The sequence below is a fragment of the Pecten maximus genome, chromosome 13 (assembly GCF_902652985.1).
Source record: "Pecten maximus chromosome 13, xPecMax1.1, whole genome shotgun sequence".
NCBI lineage: Eukaryota > Metazoa > Mollusca > Bivalvia > Pectinida > Pectinidae > Pecten > Pecten maximus.
The window spans coordinates 6365301-6390576 of NC_047027.1; the positions used below are offsets into that span (position 1 = coordinate 6365301).

A 25276-nucleotide genomic window follows, 5' to 3' on the forward strand; every position below is an offset into this window, starting at 1 on the left:
TGTTCTCTTCGTCATTTGTGTTACTATGTTATATATATATATATATTTACATGTACTGTATACACAGAACGCCGATGTGGCGCAACGGTATAGGCTGCGGATATTTCTGGCTAGGTGATTGGGTGCCGTAGATCGTCAGTTCGAGGCCCGGTCAGGGTACGAGTCAAAAAGTTGTCTTCCATCGTCATTTGTGTTTCTAAGCTATATATATATTTATTAGCACAATGTATCATATACACTATGTGTTGGTGATCCGAAGATATAGATTTGAACTTCCTGTCGTGGTTGTACCGAGAGAAATATATATAATATATGTACAATTCGTATCCATGTATGTAAATACATTGCGATCCAGGTGTTGATATACCATCTTATAGACGACTTCCACAATGATCATGTCAGGGTATCGGGTCGACCATCACTGCGCAATTGAAACGTTTTTTTCTAAGAACGCCGATGTGGCGCAGCGGTATAGGCTGCGGATATTTCTGGCTAGGTGATTGGGTGCCGTAGATCGTGAGTTTAAGGCCCGGTCAGGGCACGAGTCAAAAAGTTGTGTTCCTTCGTCATTTCAGATTTATGTATGATTGATTATCGCGCTCAAGTTCATGTTGCCGCCGGTGTATCGTCATTATACGTTAAAGACCGGTTTTATTGGAACTAGCTATATACGATCTTTAGAACATTTTTACAGCACGAAGGATCGTACTCTGCAATAGTTTCAGTTTACATTTATCCAAAAGCCACAAATTAACAACAAACACTAATTTTAATTCATTTCGTTTTTCTTTTATTTAATACCAGTATTGGTAAGTTATTGTTATCGTATAAGATTAATTTGGAGAGACCAGTGGGAACAAAGAATCATTAATTTGATAGTAGATTGTTAATTACAATCACCTTCATTTTCTTTACATAACACAACCATGTACAAGTTGACATTGCATAATAACAACGAATTAAATTGCCCCAATTGAAAACAAGGTTGTGCGCTAGAAGCAGCCTCATCACATGGGAATACAGAAATATTCAGACGGAGGCGCCCAACATTGGAAACATAACGATTTTAGAGGATGTAATCCGATATTTTGAATTACTTCTTATTTATCAAAATGTGTGTGTAATGATTTGTCAACCGCATTTGTTTCTGTGTATTATGTAGGATTGAAACAAGAACCAGCCAAAAAAAACTTGATTACCAATATTTGTATCAACCTATCCAGAGGTGTGTATGTAGCAAATATAATCAAGTATCCAACATATCATATACAATACGTAATAATTTTTATCCGTATTGTCCTTCAATACAACATATAACTAATTCAGTGACCAAATATGTCGCTCAAGTCATCGACCGGAATACCCAAACTGTCACTCTATCTGTCACCAAAGATGCCGCTCCTGTCTGCAGCATACTTTGTGTAAACAGTTAAGGCTTTTGGCATCATTTAAGTGTCATATAAGAACAAAACAACTGTTATTTTACAGTTCAATACATTTTGGCTTGCTGATTTAAGAAATAATTCGATTTCCATCAAATAAAATAACTTGATATAATAAATATTTGAAATAAAAGCCAGAAAATGATATCTAAAGAGGAGTATTGGAAGCATACCCCATCACAAAGACATGTTATACAATGTTTTAAGTTCCCAATTATCCACCAAAACCGAGCTTTAGTGAGTGTTTACAAGCATACATCGCAAACAAATTAATTTTCATCTACTAAATTCATGTCATTTTAATCGTATTCCTTCACAGAGTATTAGCAGTTGTTTTGAATTACAAATTATGCACCACAACCGAAAATCACAAACATCTATTTCTCATTTAATTTAACCGATTGAATCATTGAGTATATTGGTGTTGGTTCATAGTCCAGTTTTATGGTAGACGGGTTTTCGAGATACTAATATAAATATTATGAGATAAGAACGAATAATACACGTTCATTTATAATTCAAACTCTGTATCCAAACTTCAAAATTCACTGAACAAGTTGGCATTAATGTTAACATTTTGATTACATTATAGTTGGTATTGTAGATTTCTATCACTTTTGTCTACACACAACACAATCTTACAGGTGCTGACATTATGTCATTAATACTAATGTTTTTATCACTTTAAATGCTTAGTTTTTAGTCCACAATCATCAGTAGCCTACCATCATCAGATAGTGGGCTATTCCGCATTTCGTCCGTGGTCCGTCCGTCCTTCCTTCCGTCCGTCCGTTAACAATCCTTGTTACCGCTATTTTTCAAAAAGTACTCATGGGATCTGTCTAAAATTTCATATGTAGGTTCCCCTTGGTGTCTAGTTATGCATATTGCATTTTGGGACCGATCAAAAAACAACATTGCCGCCAGGCAGCCGTCTTGGATTTTGACAATTGAAGTTTGTTATCGCTATTTCTGAGAAAGTACTAAAGGGATCTTTCTCAGATTTCATATGTAGGTTTCTCTTGGTGCCTAGTTATACATATTGTATTTTGGGACCGAACAGAAAACAACATGGCCGACAGGCAGCCATCTTGGATTTTGACAATTGAAGTTTGTTACCGCTATTCCTGAGAAAGTACTGAAGAGATCTTTCTCAAATTTCATATGTAGGTTGGCCTTGGTACCTAGTTATGCATATCGCATTTTGAGACCGATCAGAAAACAACATGGCGGACAGGCAGCCATCTTGGATTTTGATAATTGAAGTTTGTTACCGCTATTTCTGAAATGGTACCGAAGGGATCTGTCTCAAATTTCATATGTAGGTTCCCCTTGGTGCCTAGTTATGCATATTGCATTTTGGGACCGATCGGAAAACAACATGGCCGAAAGGCAGCCATCTTGGATTTTGACAATTGAAGTTTGTTACCGCTATTTCTGAGAAAGAACTGAAGGGATCTATCTCAAATTTCACCTGTAAGTTTATCTTGATGCCTAGTTATGCATATTGCATTTTTGGACCGATTGGAAAACATCATGGTCCACAGGCAGCCATCTTGGATTTTGCCAATTGAAGTTTGTTATCGCTATTTCCCATAAAGTACTGAAGGGATCTTTTTCAAATTTTATATGTAGATTCCCCTTGGTCATTCGTATTGCATTTTTGGACCAGTCTGTCAAACAAACAGCCATTATAGCTCAATCTCAAATTCTTATATAGCTAGGATTCCCTTGTTTGAAAAGTACTGGAGGGATGTTTCTCAATTTGCACAGATTAGTAAAATGAAGGGAAAGTAGGAAAAAGATCAATCTGACATAGAACGTATGAAGACCATTCAATGGTCATTATATCTAAACACATTATAACAACGAATGAAAATACCATACTGTAATACATGATAATGCACTGACAAAAGCTGCAGCTAAGGTGAGTGTTTCAAAGCAACCAGTCGTCATGTATGTTCCGCCTTGAATGCCTGCAAAAAGATGAGTAAGCAGAACAAAACTGATGTTTGAAATTGAGTAGTTATGTATGTATAACTAGGCCTCTTTACTGATTCTATTATGGTGTTTTCGTACTTTCGGCCTATTACCGTTTGATAAGTCGTTTCCTTGGTGGCAATACCTTAGGCCCTTAGTATCACTGACGGGTCCTAGAAGGACGCATTACCGGTATTATTCAGTTTGATTGATGTTTGGCTATATCGTATCTAACGGTCATTTTTAAAGTTACAATTAAAGGTGATAATTTAGCAGGCGTTACCTTGATGTGTACTGTATCGTCTAATACCTGAAGATCACAAACATATTCATTTCTCATTCTGTCTAACCAATTAAGTCATCGGGTATATCGTTGTTGCTTTATAGCCCAGTTTTATGGTAGACGTGTTATCGAGATACTAATATAGATATTGTGAAATTAGAACGAATATTACACAATCATTAAAACATTTCTAATGCAAACTTTATGTCCGAACTTCGAAATTCTTTCAACAATTTTACATCTAATTAACATTTTTGATGACTTTGTAGTTGGTATTGTAGATAGTGTCGGTTTCTATCACTTTTGTCTACACACAACATAATCTTACAGGTGCTGACATTATGTCATTAACACTAATGTTTTTATCACTTTAAATGCTTAGTTTTCATTATATCTAAACACATTATAACAACGAATGAAAATATTATACTTTAATACAGGGTTATGCTCTGACAATCGCTGCAGCTAAGGGCCATACTGAAATAGCCAGACTACTCCTAGACAAAGGAGCCCGTCCTGATAAGGTGAGTGACTAAAAGCAACCAGTCGTCATGTATGTTTCGCCTTGATTGTCTGGAAAAAGATGAGGAAGCAGAACAAAACTGGTGTTTGAAATTGAGTAGTTATGTATGTATGTATAACTAGGCCTCTTTATTGATTCTATTATGGCGTTATCTTACTTTTGGCCTAGTACCGATTTATAAGTCGTTTCCTTGGTGTCAGCAATTCAGGCCCTTAGTATCACTGACGAGACCTAGAAGGACGAAGTACCGGTATTATTTACTTTAATTGATGTAGGGCTTGAACGTGCATTATTAAATGTGCAAATATCTGGAGTGTCTTTTCTCAATCCTTTCAGATAAAATCAAAAACATTTCATCCACAGCATAATTTATACACAACGGATTGGCCAAACATAAATGATGTTTAGATATTGTTAGCCTAAAATATCTCATTTGTAAATTCTGCAATAAGAAATGGTTATGTTCGGCAGACATATCAAATATGGAACAAAGAACTCGAAAAAATAAAGCATCAATACGAAATCCGTGTCATCAAAGTCTTTACAAAATTGAGCTTTTGATTAATATCCCATAACAGATATTTTTAATAAGTTTTTTAAGTATTACCAAGTTACCATCATAACCTTGCTCTAGTGATGAACCAGCAGGCATTATTTTGTGTATTGCTTAGTACTTAGTATTTCCAAAACAATTTTTACAAAACATATGTCCAGGTCCAAATATATACATGCATAACGACGACACTTTTTTATTATATTATGAGACTAATGTACATTTGGCATGCTATCAGGGTTCAGAGTCACCATTTATGTAAAATCTATTCCCCTTCCCCCAAGGATGTTTCTGACTAAATTGGGTTCAAATCCATTCATAACTTTATGACTAGTAGCGATTTAAATTAATTGCCTCAATTTCCCTATTGGGCCACATTTGGTCAAAATCCGATAAGAACTTCTTGACTAGTAGCGATTTCAAGTAAATGTTGACGGACGGACGACGGACGCTGCGCCATGACATAAGCTCACCGGACCTTCGGTCCAGGTGAGCTAAAAGGGATATAACTTTTGATAATATATATTGGTCAAACAAAGATAAACAGATACAAGTAATACCTATTTCAATTAATTACAAAAAAGTCCACATGATACACAACAGATGCACGATGCCGAACAGGGATATAATCCTAGGGTGAGTAATATTGTTTATCTCGCATTAATAAACCTCGAACAGGTGTATGTAGATGCACATTCGAAGTACACTTAATGTAGACTTGTCCATTTGAAAGCAAACTCAACATGTTTTCTGTAATCATATTGAATGTAAGGATATTAAATGGGTTCCCGTTTAATATAAGATATATTTCACGTGTATGATAGAAAATCAATATTTGAAATATCGAAATATTCTGTCAAACGAGTAAAACAATACTTAACGGGAAACCATTCAATTTTCTTTTTGTTGCATTTAAAAAAAATATAAAAAATTAACACAAAATTAACACAAAATTAAAAACATCTAAAAATTAAAAGTGTCAAAAAGTGCTGGAATCAGTAATGGAGTCATCTCTGTTCGACGTCACTCCTTGACGGCGCAATTTCGAAGGACTGATCTACGTTAAAGTTAAGCGTTTTCTGCTGTTTTAGAATCTGTGCATGAATAGCTAACGTCAAGTGATTTTTTTTTCAAAAACTAGTCTGAAATTATGAGAAATACAGCAAAATTACCAATTTATCTTTCTACGCTTCGATTGGAAAAATCAGCAAGTTTCAACGAGGTGAATACAAAGATCCGCTCTGAACAGTCAAAAACGGAAAACTTATATTTTCACTGCAAAATCTTATATTTTCACTGAAAAATCCTATATCGCTGCAGTGAAAATATAAATTTTATTAGTTTGATAAATTTCCATAATTCTCTGGCAAAAATGCAATAAATTGTAATATTGCCCTATGTTTCATCAATAAGTAGAATTAACAACTCCCATTTTGTTGACCCTGGTGTGTCTCGGCCAGGAGAAAAAAACAAAAACATTCCTTATAGTGGCGAACGCTCAGCTAAAGTCCAAAAGTGAAGCAGTGTCAAGGGAGACATTAGGAAGATAATTATCATGTTGTGTTAATAGGGTATAAATAGTAACGACAAACATACATGATAACGTACAGAACCTTTTTTTACCATCTTAGGCCATGTTTCCTATATAATTTGTAATGCTTGCATATAGAAGAAATTGAATACTGTAAACATTCATATTTTAGCGGTAAACTTATTTTAGAGATTGTCGCTGTTTTTGCGCTAAAATTTGAGTGCGCTAAAATAAGCAAGTTTACAGTAGTATTGTACACGGGTACAAAGTGTTCATTTATGATAGGCATATTGTTTTATATTTGCAATAGAAATAAATCTGGTTGCATTAGACTTTTTGTTTTATAGCCTCAGTTTCCTCTTTATATATGTATGCAATAGAACAATCAATTAAGGTTAATATATTTTTATGATTATTTTAGTGGGTTTTTTTTGGTTTTTTTTTATTTTGATAATTTCTGAATTGTGTGTATACGAATGTGTTAACTATACAATTATTAATATTGATAGCATACCTGAATTTCAAGCAGATGTTATAGAACACGATACTTCGGACTAATATTTTTGGGATGATACGGGTATTCAAAACCCGAGGGCAAAGATGTTTAAGCTTGAGATACGAAGCATATTGCAACTTATTGGTATGTTTACCTTCCTTGCAATCAAATAAAGTAGCGTTGATATCAAAACAACCTGTAAACACATACCGTTACCTTTGATGTTGTTAGATTTAAATGCGTAAATGGTTATATCTACCAATGCATAACGTCAATGGCCAAATATATATAATTAATTGATCCCTAGATTTTTTAACAAGATGTCCTGACCTATGATTGTGACTTTTTGAAATTGATAGCGTTATTATTACACATGTTTTATTTTTAGAAAACTACGTGTTATGAATGCTTTTGTCAGCATGACTGGAATTTAATTGAAGAGAAGATTAAAAACGATTTAACTGAAAATAGTATATATTGATCAATACAAAGATAAAACGATGCAGGTAATATCTATTTCAATTATTTACAGAAAGGTCCACGTGATACACAACAGATGCACGATGCCGAACAGGGATATAATCCTAAGGTGAGTAATTATGTTTATCTCGCATAAATAAGGCTCGAACGGATGTATATAGATGTACATTCGAATTACACTTAATGTAGTCTGGTCCATTTGAACGCAAAGTCAACAAATTTGCTTTAATCATTGTGTTCATATTGAAATATTATCCTATGCATTATTATAGGCAGGAGTAACAACTCCCATTTTATTGACCCTAGACTCAGCTCAAGTCCAAAAGCGAGGCAGTGTCAAGGGAGACATTAGGAAAATAATGCTCATATTGTGTTAATAGGGCATAAATAGTAACGACAAACAAACATCATCTAAAAATTCTGACATTATAATGATAGTTTGTACACCAATTTGATTTCTCGAACATTCATATTATTTCCTCCAAACACAATATGATATTGTAAAGGACGTTCTTTCCATCTTAGACCATATTTACTATATTCTTCATAGTGTTTTCATATAGAAAAGTTGAATACTGTAAACACACATATTTTAGCGATAAACTTATTTCTGAGATTTTTTTTTTTTTTTTTTTTTGCTGTTTTTGCTCTAAAATACGTACGTTTAAGGTAGTACGCGTGTGACTGTGTGGATGAACAGTTCTGACAATTACACGTATTTGATGATGGACATATCATCAGAGAAACATATTTTATTTAAATCTATTTAAGTGCTATTATACACGACACAAAGTGTTCGTTTATAATAAAGTTACTAGCATACTAGATTTTGTAAGTTTGTTTTACATCAAATTAAGTCTGAAGATTTCTGCATAATTTCGTAGTATACAAAATTGGATCCGAAATGGCATCTTGGTAAATACGTTGCATGCGCTTCGGATAGCCTTTCATAGTCGAGTACATCTGCCACAGGTTATTGTTGAATAATGTTGAAAAAATTAGAAAGGGACGAAGGAAATGAAGCTTATAAGTCAGTTCCTGAAACAAACGCAAACGGCTTCGATGTCTTATAGAAGTATTTCTTACTGTCTGCATACATGAGGATGGTTATACCCTGATTTCACTTAACTAGTCATCATTGTTACTAGAAATCACCATACTGTACTTGCAAATATAACTTATATGTCTATAATATTAATAACGAAATAGTAACTTTTGGAGATATGTTATCATGAAGGTTAACGGGTAGCGATATTTGGGAAAATTGAGTAATTTGTTAAATTTATATGGATACTAAAATACTCAATTAAAACATGTGTATGAATTATCTTCAGTTTCATTCCTGCATGGAGAGTAAACTATTTGTAAAGACGAGACGTCACATTACAACAATACAATAAATAAAAATTCAAAAGTCCAAAACATTATAAACACAAACAAGAGGGATCTTGGCGCCCACCATTGAATGATCTTTATAGGTTCTATGTCAGATTGATCTTTTCTCTATTTTTCTCTTCGTTTTACTAATGTGTGCAATTTGAAAAACATTCCTCCAGTACTTTTCAAACAAGGATATCCTAGCTATATATGAAATTTGAAATTCAGCGATAATGGCTGTTTGTTGGCCAGGTTGTTTTCAGAACAGATTGGTCCCAAAATGCAATACATAGGACCAAGGGGAAACTACATATGAAATTTGGTAACAAACTTCAATTGTCAAAATCCATGATGGCTGCCTGTCGGCCATGTTCCTTTCGGACTGGTCCCAAAATGCAATATGCATAACAAGGGACCACAAGGAACCTACATATAATATTAAAGAAAGATCCCTTCAGTACTTTCTGAGAAATACTAGGCACTGAGGGGAACCTACATATGAAATTTGAGAAAGATCCCTTTATTACTTTCTGAGAAATAGCGATAACAAACTTCAATTGTCAAAATCCAAGATGGCTGCCTGTCGGCCATGTTGTTTTCCGAATGGTCTCAAAATGCAATATGCATAACTAGGCACCAAGAGGAACCTACATATGAACTTTGAGAAAGAACCCTTTATTACTTTCTTAGAAATAGCGATAACAAACTTCAATTGTCAAAATCCAAGATGGCTGCCTGTCGGCCATGTTGTTTTTCGAATGGTCTCAAAATGCAATATGCATAACTAGGCACCAAGAGGAACCTACATATGAAATTTAAGAAAGATCCCTTCGGTGCTTTCTGAGAAATAGCGATAACAAACTTCAATTGTCAAAATCCAAGATGGCTGCCTGTCGGCCGTGTTGTTTTTCGATTGGTCCCAAAATGCAATATGCATAACTAGGCACCAAAAGAAACATATATATATATGAAATTTGAGAAAGATCCCTTTAGTGCTTTCTGAGAAATAGCGATAACAATAATTGTTTACGGAGGGAGGGAGGTAGGGACGGACGGACGGACGGACGGAGGGCGATTTGCATAGCCCACCATCTGATGATGGTGGGCTAAAAAGAGGACGAAATACCAAATACTCGGTACGTGATCTTGGTATTCATATAATCTTATAGACGACTTCCACAATGATCATGTCAGGGTATCGGGCCGACCATCACTGCGCCATTGAAACGTTATTTTTCTAAGAACGCCGATTTGGCGCGGCGGTATAAACTGTGAGTATTTCTGGTTAGGTGATTGGGTTCCGTAGATATTGAGTTCGAGGCCCGGTCAGGGCACGAGTCAAAAAGTTGTCTTCCTTCGTCATGTGTTTCTAATCTATATATCGATTTATTAGCACAATGTATCATATACAGTACTGGGAGGGTGATTTGGTACTCAAACCCTGCGGGAGCGACGAGCGGAGATCGAGCGGAGGGGATTAAAATCCCCCTACGATGTCGCCCGAGCGATCCCGCGGCGATATCGCTCCCGCAGCGACATCGCGGCGAGATCGCTCCGGCAGCAATAACTTGAGCGATTGGTATGACCGCTAGTAGTTGAGACGATTGGTAGATTTTGTGACTTTCATGCAAGTGTTCGCTATTCCAAACGTAAGACTCGAGTTTGTGACTTACATGCAAGTGTTCACTATTCCAAACGTAAGAATCGAGTTCGAAGTGATACGGTTCTCCGTGATGACCATGTGTATAACTAAATAAAAATAGCATCTGGATATCGTATAGTGAGTCTACGAAACTCGCTGAACGTCTCAATTGCTGCCGTTGTTAAATGATGTGGTTTAAATGATCTGCAATTCATTGATTGTACAGTATAGATTTAGCTGACCTGTTTATAGATGGTGCTTTGTGCATGACCGCAGATGCCATGACCTCTGGCAGGCCACATAAGGGTTGTTTTTCTTTTTGTTTTTTTTTTTGAAAGATCACGGACTTATTTCTATGTGATCTAGCAAAGTTCAGTTTAGTACACATATATCTGAAGTATTCAGCTTGTAACATGACTGTCTGAGAAGTTGATCCAGATACATGTACGACCCGTGAATGAAGAAAAGACGATAAACATCAGATAATTACTTTGTCCACGCGGGGACATACATACAAATGTAGGATCTATATCTGCTAAACTTGTTTCGTTGTTGTTTAAAAAAACTATCTTCATTAATAAAACTGATTATTATTTTGTTTTTGACATTTTGTAGCGGGTTTCCTAGACTGTAACATTATTTTAACATTCTGAAATTTAAATACACGGCTTAAAGACGTTGCGTTTTTTCTTACTATCATCATTTATATATATGTTGATAAGTTACTTGTAGATTACAGGGACGACTCTGGCGTGGCGAATAGCATTGATATACACTTCGATGCGTTTATATAACCGGTAGATATCGAAATCCGTGTTCATATTTTCCAAACTATATATATAGTAGTTAATTAATTTTAAAATCGATTGATTAATTAATTAATTGGTTTCAGGTGCTTGCTTTTGGCCAGCAAAGAAATAGTACAGCCTTCGAATTCATGGCAGGATTGATCTAAGTGTGTATACTTTATATGTTGTATATACATTGTTAAATTGGAAATTATCAAATAAAATATTGTTTAAGATATATAGACCACACAAATGATGTGTATGCATAGTCCAATATTTTCTCTTTATTGTGAGAAAAACAATACATTGGTGTCATCTGCCATGTGTATGTAATAACAAATTTTTATAAAATACATTCTAACATATTTAATTAGTAATAAGCATAATATAGGAATCTTTCCCGTCCCTTTTATTTTGGAAGCAAACCAAAATAACGTACAAACAAAGACATCACCATTACGATCAAGACCTACAAATTGCACCGTCCAAACAATGTGAACTATTTCTTTCTTCCTCTACCAGTCTAGTTTACGTCCAAGGAGGCCTGATATTAGATCATGTAATTTGAAACTGGTAGGTAACAAAGGAGTTCCAGAAGAAGAAATTATTTACCTTATGTTACGAGAATATCGGAGATGAGTATAATATATATATATATCATTATCTTGATTATTTTTACAACAATCATTGAAATTTGCTAGAAAATCATAATGATTTAATATTCCAAATTATTACCGCTCAAATCCTAAAGAAACTAAACTAAACGATCTATAAAATGGATATTGTAAATGAGTTATAAATGGTTTATCATTTTTTCTAGAAAAAAATGTCTCGATATCGCGTATATTAAAGTATATAGATTAATTATTTATACACAGGACAATTACCGGTCGTGTAGTTACCGTTATAGAAATGTTTTCACCTGCTGTTAACACCTGTCAATCACATATTTTAATTACAATAGAGAGTATACCTGTTTCGCAATGACTCCATCGGCCCCCTACGGTATTTTACCTGTGGGCAGTATGTTGTTATCCAGAAGGATTTTAGGCTATAGTTGGTCCATGTTTACTACCTGTATCTCACATCTTACGTGTAGGATTTCTAGTATATGACACCTGCCGTTTTCGTTTAATTTCCGAATGCGATGTTTAGGCCTTGTGAAATTTTCTTAAATCATAAACATATTTCAGTTTTAGGAACGCAATGTTATTGTTGCTATAGATTTAGTATTTACGGTTGTAGTAATTTAAATGTTAACATTGGCTTGGTATTCATTAAGATTATTTTATCAAATATATGACAATCGCTTTATTAACGTACAACGAATTTAATGCAGAAAGTTTTGTTGTGTAAAGTACACACGTTGAAACATGGTACCTGGTTGAAACAAGTAAATGAAATTACAAATTTTAAATCTCAACAATTAGTGTTCGTGTATTATTTCAATAAGTAAATACAAATCAACGGGATAACAGCTTCGGTAAAATATTTTTTTTTTTTTTTTTTTTTAATATAAATATAATCTTAATATTGTGAAATTATACCCTTATGTTTTTTTGTAACATTCCCATAAATGCCAGCGTAAGACGGCTTTACAGACAATTAATTAGACAATAGATTGCTGGGATACCTGGGGTGGACAGTTTACCTGATGGCACACCCTAATCAGGCACAGCCTATCATACATGTAGCTCCGCCTACATACTCTCAGATTTGTTGCCACAAGTGTGATTGACATGTCAAGAGGATTTTTACAAAGGACAAGTTTCAATCGTTTGAGAATGTCACTGCACATTCATGAAATTAATGTAGGGGGTATTAACAGACATATAAACTCGCTCGTTACCGCACACGTATAAATATATATCTAATCATAATTGAGCACAGTTATTTATTGCCTGTACAATAGCAAAATCGTAGAGACTCGGCAAAAATCAGATCGTCAATACCGACCGCAGTGTAAGTGTCACTGTGCATGTGATTATTTTTTTATTACCATATTTCATTCCATCAATGCTTTACATTTTAATGCATTAAAATCACACTGACAATAAAGACTTAAACATTATAATAAGCAGACATCTGTCTCAGGCCGTATTTTCATCTGTGTTGTCTATCATTCATTTGTTACATAAAATACTAGTATTGTGTTATCGAACATAAACATAATATGTAGCTACTAAAACATATATATTCTGTGTCATAAAACTTAGTTGATGTTAGCCACATCGTCATTCACAATATAAAAGTGGTACGCATTCAGATATTGTCATTTATATTTATAACGTACCCTTATGTGAGCCTTTCAGAGTTCACTTACACAGCGCCATCTGCATCAAGATCAGCTAAAGTGTTTTCCTCGATATATTGAAACATTGTCAACTTCAACATGGATTGAACGACACATACTTTACGGCTAACGTTGATGTGTTACAGTAACGACAAATTCTTTGAACACACACGTTCATAGCATGAAATTTACCACTAAATACCAACACTTTCAAATACGAGTTTACCGTAGATCATCTATAAATGAGTGAATGCGAAACTGGTATTCACGGACGCATGTTATATTTACACAGGCAGTACTGAAGACTGCTTCTTGAAAATTACGTATACAGGTAGCCTGGAAGACTTAATCCATGTCGCCTGTCATCGAAGGACTATGACGGCTGATTTTTCGAGCGGATCCGCCGCAAACCCGCCGCGGATCCGCCGCAAACCCGCCGCGAACACCCTGCGAACATCCCGCGGCTTTGAGCGACAGGGCTTAAACTTTTCCGCTCCCGCAGGGTTTGAGTACCAAATCACCCTCCCAGTACTGTACACTATGTGTTGATGATCCGATATAGATATAGATTTGAATTTCCTGTCGTAGTTGTACCGAGAGAAATATATATATACGTGTATAGATATATGCTTAAAGTTTGATTGTTTTTTTTTTTGTTTTCAATAACATTGATTCGAACAAAACAGTACACATGAAAATAATTGTTTGTAGTTTGATTTTAGCCATATTATTAAAATTTCGATGTAGTCATTATCAGTGGTCCGCGTCGGCAAAATGGGAACTTGATATAGTGATTCATCCATATGAGATAAAGGAGATTGATATGCCACCTCAAAGAATGTAATCCGATATTTTCAATTATCTCTAATCTATCAGAATAAACGAAAATCACTACACGTTGATGTGGTGATTTATCAACCGCCACTTGTATTGTCCAATACCTTAGGTGACAACTTTGATGCATCGTTAAGAATGATGACACAGGTGATACCGCCATTATACTTTAAAAGACCGGTTTATGCTAACTACCTATATAAGATGTTGAGAACATTTTTACAAGCCGTAGAAACTTTACTCTGCAATAATTTCAGTGTCCATTCATTCAATAGCCACAAATTTCCAACAATCACAATTTTAAATTCATTTCTTTTTTTAATACCAGTATTGGTAAGGTATTGTCATCGTATAAGACTTATGTGGAGGGACCATTGGAAACCAAACATCTTTCATTCATCAATGTGGATTGTTTTGAATTCAATCACCTTCGTTTTCTTTACATAATGCACTCATGTAAAATGATATTGCATAATAACAACCAATGAAATTGTCTTATTTGAAACAGGGTCATGCGCTAGAAGCAGCCTCATCCGGTGGCCATACAGAAACAGTCAGAATTCTCCTTGACAAAGGCGCCCGCCTTGATAATGTGAGTGTTTTCATGCAGGCAGTCGTTAAATAAAGTAAACATTTCAAGAAAATAATTTTCGTTACTACTATATTCATTTCTCATTTAATTTTTACGAATAAAATCATCGAGTATATTGTCGTTGGTTTACAGCGCAGTTTTATGGTGGACGTATTTTGTTATACTAATATATATACTGAAACGAAAAAGAAACGCAACTTCAAATTGTAGGTTTAATAAAATAATACTTGTGAGCATTATGTTTAAATTTCATATGTAATAGTTAATATTGAATATTGATGTAACATCCTTTAAATGTTTAGAGATTTTTAAGAACAGGTCACTTTGCTAGAAGGTCATGATTGGTAGTACCCTACGTGAATCCAAGTTGAAATGGCAGCAGTTTTGAAACCGTGCCCTAATATCGTGTGTGTCCTCCTCGAACAGTTATCACATCTCTAATTCTTTGTTGCATTGAGTTCATCAGGGCATTGACTTTCCGTATTGGAATGTTATTCCATTCTTGGACGAGTGCATTTGCTAACTGAGGGAGGGTATTTGGGGGGTTACGGCGATTTCGAATTCTTCTGTCTAATTCATCCCACAAATGCTCGATTGGGGACAGGTCGGGGCTATATGGAGGCCAATCTATAGGAACAATGTTCTGTGTCGCAAGAAAGTCTCTACAGACTCTTGCAACGTGTGGTCTCGCGTTATCTTGCTGAAAGGTTAGATGATGCTGCCTAACAAACGGCACAACATGGGGCCTAAGGATCTCATCCCGATAGCGTACGGCCGTTAAATTCCCATTGACTATCACCAAAGGCGTCTTCAAACCATGGGAGATTCCCGCCCAAACCATAACTGATCCACCCCCAAATCGGTCGTGTTCCAAAACACAGGCGTCAGCAAAACGTTCGCCTCGACGCCGGTACACACGTTGACGGCCATCTGCTCGAAATAACGTGAATCGAGATTCATCGGTGAAGAGCATAGACCTCCAACGTCTCATAGGAAAACGTCTGGGCATATGTGCCGTTGCCCATTGCATACGACGTGCTCGACGTTGCGGTGTTAGTGGTAAACCAACGTACTGTCGCCTTGCACGCAAATTAGCCTCACGCAGTCTGTTGATCACTGTTTGGGGATGAATTCGACGGTTATGATTACCAATCGTATTCCTTGCCGTTTCAGCGGCCGTTAATCTCCTGTTACGCAGGTGTGCCAACCTAAGAACCCGGTCTTGACGTCGCGACGTTACGCGTGGACGTCCTGATCTCGGCTGGTCATCGACTCTTCCTGTTGCGTTAAGACGTGAAACTAATCGACTAATAGTCGATTTGTGAACTCTGAATTGTCGAGCGACGTGAAGTTGCGTGTTCCCTGCCAGAAGCATCGCTATAGCACGTCCTCTATCAACCTTTGATAACCGTGGCATAATTGTAAAAGGAATTATTGTTTGCAAAAGTATTGGCGATGATGTGGCTCAATGTTAGTGATGAATTGATACTGGTTTGAATGAAAAAAGAACGCATATGTTTGTACAGGCACGGTTTTTGATGTTTTTACCGCGCCGGAAGTGCATAGGTCTCTAGTCACACTTGGGTGATTTTGAAGATTGGTATGGGTGTTAGGCAGGGTGCATGTTTATTTCCGCGATTTTTATACAGATATGTATATTTAATACAAAATTAATCACAATTTTCCATGTTGCGTTTCTTTTTCGTTTCAGTATATTTTGTATAATAAGAACTAATAATACACGATCTTTAAAACATTTCCAATGTAAACTCTATATCCAAACTTCAAACTTCATTGAACAAGTTGATACCTAATTACCATTTCTGATGACATTGTAGTTGCCATTGTAGATAGCGTCGATTTCTATCACTTTTGTCTACACACAACATAATCTTACGGGGGCTAACATTTTGTTGTTATCAAAGACCATTCAATCGAACAAATGAGAAACACATTGTTTTTGGTATTATTTGGCCACAGCTTTATCTAGAGAGTTGAGGATACCGACCCTGAACTAGGATATATGGCAAGCCTCTAATGAAATGTTTAAAAGAATGAGAAAAATCAACAGACCCTGGGAACAGAAATCTGAAAAGTATTGGAATGAGCATGCACACCCTGAGAACAGACATTTGTATCTCGAGTGCGAACTGCACAAATAATTCAAGAAAGTGCGAACTGCACAAATAATTGAAGATAGCTTGCGAAATTCAATCAAATATAGGTTCATTGCGAAATGCAATTTAAAATAAATTGAACCGATCAACAATGCCATGTAATGTAAAAACCCAGAGCAGCAAAAAGGACAAAATAATTTATTATGTAAACAAAACTGGGAGTGATGGGTATTTCAGTTCGCTCATTATGTGGATGTCACAGATTTTACCAATTAGAAATTGTCGCCGAAATTCTAAACCTGTATTTAAACGGCATTAACTCGATGTGAAGGGAAGATAACTTGAAACTCAATATATTCCTTCAGTTATACACGATACTTGATACTGGATACACTTTTCATTGTACTGGATACACATACATGGTTCGGTATATACGGTACATGTTATTGGATACACTCTACTTGGTACAGGATATACGAGACATAGTAAAGGACATAAGATACTTGGTACTTGATACACGGGATGCAATATAACACTGTAAAGGATACACAATATACGGTACGGGCATCGGATACACTTATGTAAATACATCGCGATCAATGTATTCATATAATCTTATAGACAACTTCAACGATGATCATGTCAGGGTATCGGGCGGACCATTACTGCGCCACTGAAACGTTCTTTTTTTAAAAATGCCAATGTGACACAGCGGTATAAGCTGTGGTTATTTCTGGATAGGCGATTGGGTTCCGTAGATAGTGGGTTCGAGGCATATATACGTGTATATATATACGTGTATAGATATATGCTTAAAGTTTCATCGTGTTTTTTTTCTCAAAAACATTGATTCGAACATAATAGTACAAATGAAAATAATTGCTTTTGGTTGGACTTTAGCCATGCTATTAAAATTTCGATGAAATCCCGTAGTCATTATCAGTGGTCCGTGTCGGTAAAATGGGAACTTGATATAGTGATTCATCCATATGAGATAAAGGACATTGATATGCCACCTCAAAGAATGTAATCCGATATTTTCAATTATCTCTAATATATCAGAACAAACGAAAATCACTACACGTTGATGTGGTGATTTATCAACCGCCATTTGTATTGTCCAATACCTTAGGTGACATCTTTGATGCATTATTAAGAATGATGACATTGGTGATACCACCATTATACTTTAAAAGACCGGTTTATGCTAACTACCTATATAAGATGTTGAGAACATTTTTAAAAGCCGTAGAAACTTTTTCTGCAATATAGCTACAAACTTGATATTTTCAATTATCTCTAATATATCAGAATAAACGAAAATCACTACACGTTGATGTGGTGATTTATCAACCGCCATTTGTATTGTCCAATACCTTAGGTGACAAAATTGATGCATCGTTAAGAATGATGACATAGGTGATACCGCCATTATACTTAAAAAGACCGGTTTATGGTAACTATCTATATAAGATGTTGAGAACATTTTTGCAAGCCGTAGAAAATTACTCTGCAATCATTTCAGTTTCCATTCATTCAATAGCCACAAATTTCCAACAAACACAATTTTAAGTTCATTACCAGTATTGGTAAGTTATTGTCATCGTATAGCACTTACACTTGTATGTGGAGGGACCATTGGAAACGAAGAATCTTTAATTCATTTATATAGATTGTTGATTTCAATCACCTTCGTTTTCTTTACATAACGCACCCATGAAAAATGATATTGCATAATAACAACCAATGGAATTGTCTTACTTTGTAACAGGGTCATGCGCTAGAAAAAGCCTCATCCGGTGGCCATACAGAAACAGTCAGACTTCTCCTTGACAAAGGCGCCCGACCTGATCATGTGAGTGTTTGAATACAGTCAGTCGTTAAATAAAGTAATGTTTTGGAGAAAAAAACAATGTACGTTACTACGTTATTCATTTCTCACTTAATTTAACCAATTATATCATCGAGTATATTGTCGTTGGTTTACAGCAGCGCAGTTTTATGGTGGACGTGTTTTGATATACTAATATATATTTTGTAAAATTAGAACTAATAATACACGATCTTTAAAACATTTCCAATGTAAACTCTATATCCAAACTTCAAATTTCATTGAACAAGTTGACACCTAATTACCATTTTTGATGACATTGTAGTTGGTATTGTAGATAGCGTCGATTTCTATCAATTTTATCTACACACAACATAATCTTACAGGGGCTGACATTTTGTCGTTATCAAAGACCATTCAATCGAACAAATGAGAAACACATTGTTTTTGGTATTATTTGGCCACAGCTTTATCTAGAGAGTTGAGGATACCGAACCTGAACTAGGGTATATGGCAAGCCTCTGATGAAATGTTAAAAAGAATGAGAAAATCAACAGACCCTGGGAACAGAAATATGAAAATTATTAGATTGAGCATGCAGACCCTGAGAACAGACATTTGAAGCTCAGGTGCGAACTGCACAAATAATTCAAGAAAGTGCGAACTGCACAAATAATTGAAGATAGCTTGCAAAATGCAATCACGTATAGGTTCATTGCGAAATGCAATTTAAAATTAATTTAACCGATCAACAATGCATTCGATGATGATTTGTATCAATTTAACAGTCCGATTTTAATCATTCATCGATATAGCTACAAACCTGATCCATTGAAGCTGTAATAAGGGTAAATGTAGCAACATCCGCCATATGCACCAAATTGCAATGTCCAAATGAAGGATTCACACTTTCTCCATCTCCGAGGAAACTCGTGACGATATGAATTGCCATGAAATGTAAAAACCCAGAGCAACAAAAAGGACAAAATAATTTATTATGTACGACAAAACTGGGAGTGATGGGTATTTCAGCTCGCTCATTATGTGGATGTCACAGATTTTACCGATTAGAAATTGTCGCCGAAATTCTGTACCTGTATTCAAACGGAAGTAACTCGATTTGAAGGGAAAATAACTCGAGACTCAATTGATTCCTTCAGGTATACACGATACTTCATACTTGATACAATTTTCATGGTACTGGATACACATACATGGTTCGGAATATACGTTACATGTTATTGGATACACTCTACTTGGTACAAGATATACGATACATAGTACAGGACATAATATACTTGGTACTTGATATACGGGATACAATATTACACTGTACAGGATACGCAATATACGGTACGGGTATCGGATACACTTATGTAAATACATCGAGATCCATGTATTCATATAATCGTATAGACCACTTCAACAATGATCATGTCAGGGTATTCGGCCGACCATTACTGCGCCATTGAAACGTTCTTTTTTCTAAGAACGCCAATGCGGCACAGCGGTATAAGGTGTGGTTATTTCTGGCTAGGCGATTGGGTTCTGTAGATATTGGGCACGAGGCCTATATACGTGTATATGTATACGTGTATAGATATATGCTTAAAGTTTGATCGTGGTTTTTCTCAAAAACATTGATTCGAACATAATTGTACAAATGAAAATAATTGTTTGTGCTTTGACTTTAGCCGTGTTATTAAAATTTCGATGAAATCCCGTAGTCATTATCAGTGGTCCGTGTCGGCAAAATGAGAACTTGATATAGTGATTAATCAATACGAGATAAAGGAGATTGATATGCCACCTCAAAGAATGTAATCCGATATTTTCAATTATCTCTAATCTATCAGAATAAACGAAAATCACTACACGTTGATGTGGTGATTTATCAACCGCTATTTGTATTGTCCAATACCTTAGGTGACAAAATTGATGCATCGTTAAGAATGATGACATTGGTGATACCGCCATTATACTTTAAAAGACCGGTTTATGGTAACTATCTATATAAGATGTTGAGAACATTTTTACAAGCCGTAGAAAATTACTCTGCAATCATTTCAATTTCCATTCATTCAATAGCCACACATTTCCAACAAACACAATTTTAAATTCATTTCTTTTTTCTATATACCAGTATTGGTAAGTTATTGTCATCGTATAGCACTTACACTTGTATGTGGAGGGACCATTGGAAACGAAGAATCTTTAATTCATTTATATAGATTGTTGATTTCAATCACCTTCGTTTTCTTTACATAACGCACCCATGAAAATGATATTGCATAATAACAACCAATGGAATTGTCTTACTTTGTAACAGGGTCATGCGCTAGAAAAAGCCTCATCCGGTGGCCATGCAGAAACAGTCAGACTTCTCCTTGACAAAGGCGCCCGACCTGATCATGTGAGTGTTTGAATACAGTCAGTCGTTAAATAAAGTAAAGTTTTGGAAAAAAACAATGTACGTTACTACTTTATTCATTTCTCATTTAATTTAACCAATTATATCATCGAGTATATTGTCGTTGGTTTACAGCAGCGCAGTTTTATGGTGGACGTGTTTTGATATACTAATATATATGTTGTAAAATTAGAACTAATAATACACGATCTTTAAAACATTTCCAATGTAAACTCTATATCCAAACTTCAAATTTCATTGAACAAGTTGACACATAATTACCATTTTGATGACATTGTAGTTGGTATTGTAGATAGCGTCGATTTCTATCAATTTTATCTACACACAACATAATCTTACCAGGGCTGACATTTTGTCGTTATCAAAGACCATTCAATCGAACAAATGAGAAACACATTGTTTTTGGTATTATTTGGCCACAGCTTTATCTAGAGAGTTGAGGATACCGAACCTGAACTAGGGTATATGGCAAGCCTCTGATGAAATGTTTAAAAGAATGAGAAAATCAACAGACCCTGGGAACAGAAATCTGAAAATTATTAGAATGAGCATGCAGACCCTGAGAACAGACATTTGAAGCTCGAGTGCGAACTGCAGAAATAATTCAAGAAAGTGCGAACTGCACAAATAATTGAAGATAGCTTGCAAAATGCAATCAAGTATAGCTTCATTGCGAAATGCAATTTAAAATTAATTTAACCGATCAACAATGGATTCGATGATGATTTGTATCAATTTAACAGTCCGATTTTAATCATTCATCGATATAGCTACAAACCTGATCCATTGAAGCTGTAATCAGGGTAAATGCAGCAACATCCGCCATATGCACCAAATTGCAATGTCCAAATGAAGGATTCACAATTTCTCCTTCTCCGAGGAAACTCGTGACGATATGAATTACCATGTAATGTAAAAACCCAGAGCAGCAAAAAGGACAAAATAATTTATTACGTAAAACAAATCTGGGAGTGATGGGTATTTCAGCTCGCTCATTATGTGGATGTCACAGATTTTACCGATTAGAAATTGTCGCCGAAATTCTGTACCTGTATTCAAACGGAAGTAACTCGATGTGAAGGGAAGATAACTTGAAACTCAATTGATTCCTTCAGGTATACACGATACTTGATACTGGATACAATTTTCATGGTACTGGATACACATACATGGTGCGGTATATACGGTACATGTTATTGGATACACTCTACTTGGTACAAGATATACGATACATAGTACAGGACATAAGATACTTGGTACTTGATACACGGGAAAAAATATAACACTGTAAAGGATACACAATATACGGTACGGGCATCGGATACACTTATGTAAATACATCGAGATCCATGTATTCATATAATCTTATAGACGACTTCAACAATGATCATGTCAGGGTATTCGGCCGACCATTACTGCGCCATTAAAACGTTCTTTTTCTAAGAACGCCGATGTGGCACAGCGGTATAAGGTGTGGTTATTTCTGGCTAGGCGATTGGGTTCCGTAGATAGTGGGTTCGAGGCCTATATACGTGTATAGATATATGCTTAAAGTTTGATCGTGGTTTTTTTCTCAAAAACATTGATTCGAACATAATACTACAAATGAAAATAATTGTTTGTGATTTGACTTTAGCCATGTTATTAAAATTTCGATGAAATCCCGTAGTCATTATCAGTGATCAGTGTCGGCAAAATGAGAACTAGATATAGTGATTCATCCATATGAGATAAAGGAGATTGATATGCCACCTCAAAGAATGTAATCCGATATTTTCAATTATCTCTAATCTATCAGAATAAACGAAAATCACTACACGTTGATGTGGTGATTTATCAACCGCCATTTGTATTGTCCAATACCTTAGGTGACATCTTTAATGCATCATTAAGAATGATGACATTGGTGATACCGCCAGTATACTTTGAAAGACCGGTTTATGGTAACTATATATATGAGATATTGAGGATATTTTTACAAGCTGAAGAAACTTACTCTGCAATAATTTCAGTTTCCATTCATTCAATAGCCACAAATTTCCAACAAACACAATTTTAAATTCATTTCTTTTTTTAGTACCAGTATGGGTAAGTTATTGTCATCGTATAACACTTACGTGGAGGGACCATTGGAAACGAAGAATCTTTAATTCATTAATATAGATTGTTGATTTCAATCACCTTCGTTTTCTTTACATAACGCACCCATGAAAAATGATATTGCATAATAATAACCAATGGAATCGTCTTACTTTGTAACAGGGTTATGCGCTAGAAAAAGCCGCATCCGGTGGCCATACAGAAACAGTCAGACTTCTCCTTGACAAAGGCGCCCGACCTGATCATGTGAGTGTTTGAATACAGTCAGTCGTTAAATAAAGCAAAGTTTTAAAGAAAAAAACAATGTACGTTACTACTTTATTCATTTCTCATTTAACTTTACCAATTAAATCATCGAGTATATTGTCGTTGGTTTATAGCGCAGTTTTATGGTGGACGTGTTTTGATATACTAATATATATTTTGTAAAATTAGAACTAATAATACACGATCTTTAAAACATTTCCAAGGAAAACTCTATATCCAAACTTCAAACTTCTTTGAACAAGTTGACACATAATTACCATTTTGATGACATTGTAGTTGGTATTGTAGATGGCGTCGATTTCTATCAATTTTATCTACACACAACATAATCTTACCAGGGCTGACATTTTGTCGTTATCAAAGACCATTCAATCGAACAAATGAGAAACACATTGTTTTTGGTATTATTTGGCCACAGCTTTTTGTAGAGTGGTGAGGATACCAACCCTGAACTAGGGTATATGGCAAGCCTCTGATGAAATGTTTAAAAGAATGAGAAAAACCAACAGACCCTGGAACAGAAATCTGAAAATTATTAGAATGAGCATGCAGACCCTGAGAACAGACATTTGAAGCTCGAGTGCGAACTGCAGAAATAATTCAAGAAAGTGCGAACTGCACAAATAATTGAAGATAGCTTGCAAAATGCAATCAAGTATAGCTTCATTGCGAAATGCAATTTAAAATTAATTTAACCGATCAACAATGGATTCGATGATGATTTGTATCAATTTAACAGTCCGATTTTAATCATTCATCGATATAGCTACAAACCTGATCCATTGAAGCTGTAATCAGGGTAATGCAGCAAACATCCGGATTGTTTGAAAAAGAAGATTAAATTTCTTCAGAGAAACCGTGCGAAAATTAGCCTAAAATTTAAAAAAGAGCAGCAAAAAAAAGGAAGAGTTAATTTAAAGTCTTCCTTGTTAAAATTTGAACCTAGTACAAACGATCCGAAGGTGTATCGGTAAATTTAGTTAATTATTTTGGGCGATGGGAATAAGTTCATTTTAAAAACCCAACTGGGGGCTTTGTAACCTTTAGAAAAAGCACGAAAAAAAGAAAATAATTTATAAAAAAAGGTTGAAAAATAAGGGAGTATGATTATCCCTTTGTTTTTTTCCAATAGAACTTTTTGTTCAAAAAACAAAAAGGGAAAAGAAATGAATAAAATAATCGTTCCAGGTATAAACCTTCCAAAATTTTAATTCCCTTCCCATCGGCTTTTTAAAACTTTTTTTTATTAAACAAGAAAAAACCTTGCCTATAAAACCAAAAAGGGGGATATTGGTAATTTTTTTTCCTAAATAATTTTAAATTTCCCCATTTTTTAAAAACTTGTTTGGGGAAAAACCTGAAAAGTTTTTGAAACTAGCAAAAATAATAATTTTAAAATTTTTTCAAAAATGAATCTTTATCATGTTAGACGAACTTTTATTTTTTTTGGGCAAAAGACTTTGGCAATACTTCTCAGTTGCCCCAGATTAACTGGGTTATATTTTATACTGTCCTAAAAAAAAATATTTTCCCCATTACTTTTATCAGTCCTAGATTAATCTTTCGCCTTTGTATAACGACTGTTTGGGAAAAATGCTGTTGTGTTAATTTTTCTTATTTTTACTTTTTTACCATTAATTTTTTTTTAAAAAAATATTTCAAGTAATAAAAACAAAAAAAATGTAATTGAAAAGGGGATGTTCGGGGGCGCAAAGT

General features: G+C 35.1%; 1 protein-coding gene across 1 annotated transcript in view; it reads left to right on the forward strand.

The window, feature by feature from the left end:
• Positions 1 to 23551, forward strand: part of LOC117340384 (ankyrin repeat domain-containing protein 17-like) — a 33539-nt gene extending 9988 nt beyond the window's left edge. Inside the window, exons 4-9 of the mRNA XM_033902145.1 lie at positions 4146 to 4229; positions 7341 to 7397; positions 14731 to 14814; positions 18703 to 18786; positions 21092 to 21175; positions 23456 to 23551. Of these exons, the coding sequence (XP_033758036.1) occupies positions 4146 to 4229; positions 7341 to 7397; positions 14731 to 14814; positions 18703 to 18786; positions 21092 to 21175; positions 23456 to 23551 (489 nt within the window). The remainder of the gene's footprint in view (positions 1 to 4145; positions 4230 to 7340; positions 7398 to 14730; positions 14815 to 18702; positions 18787 to 21091; positions 21176 to 23455) is intronic.
• Positions 23552 to 25276: the final 1725 nt, after the last annotated feature.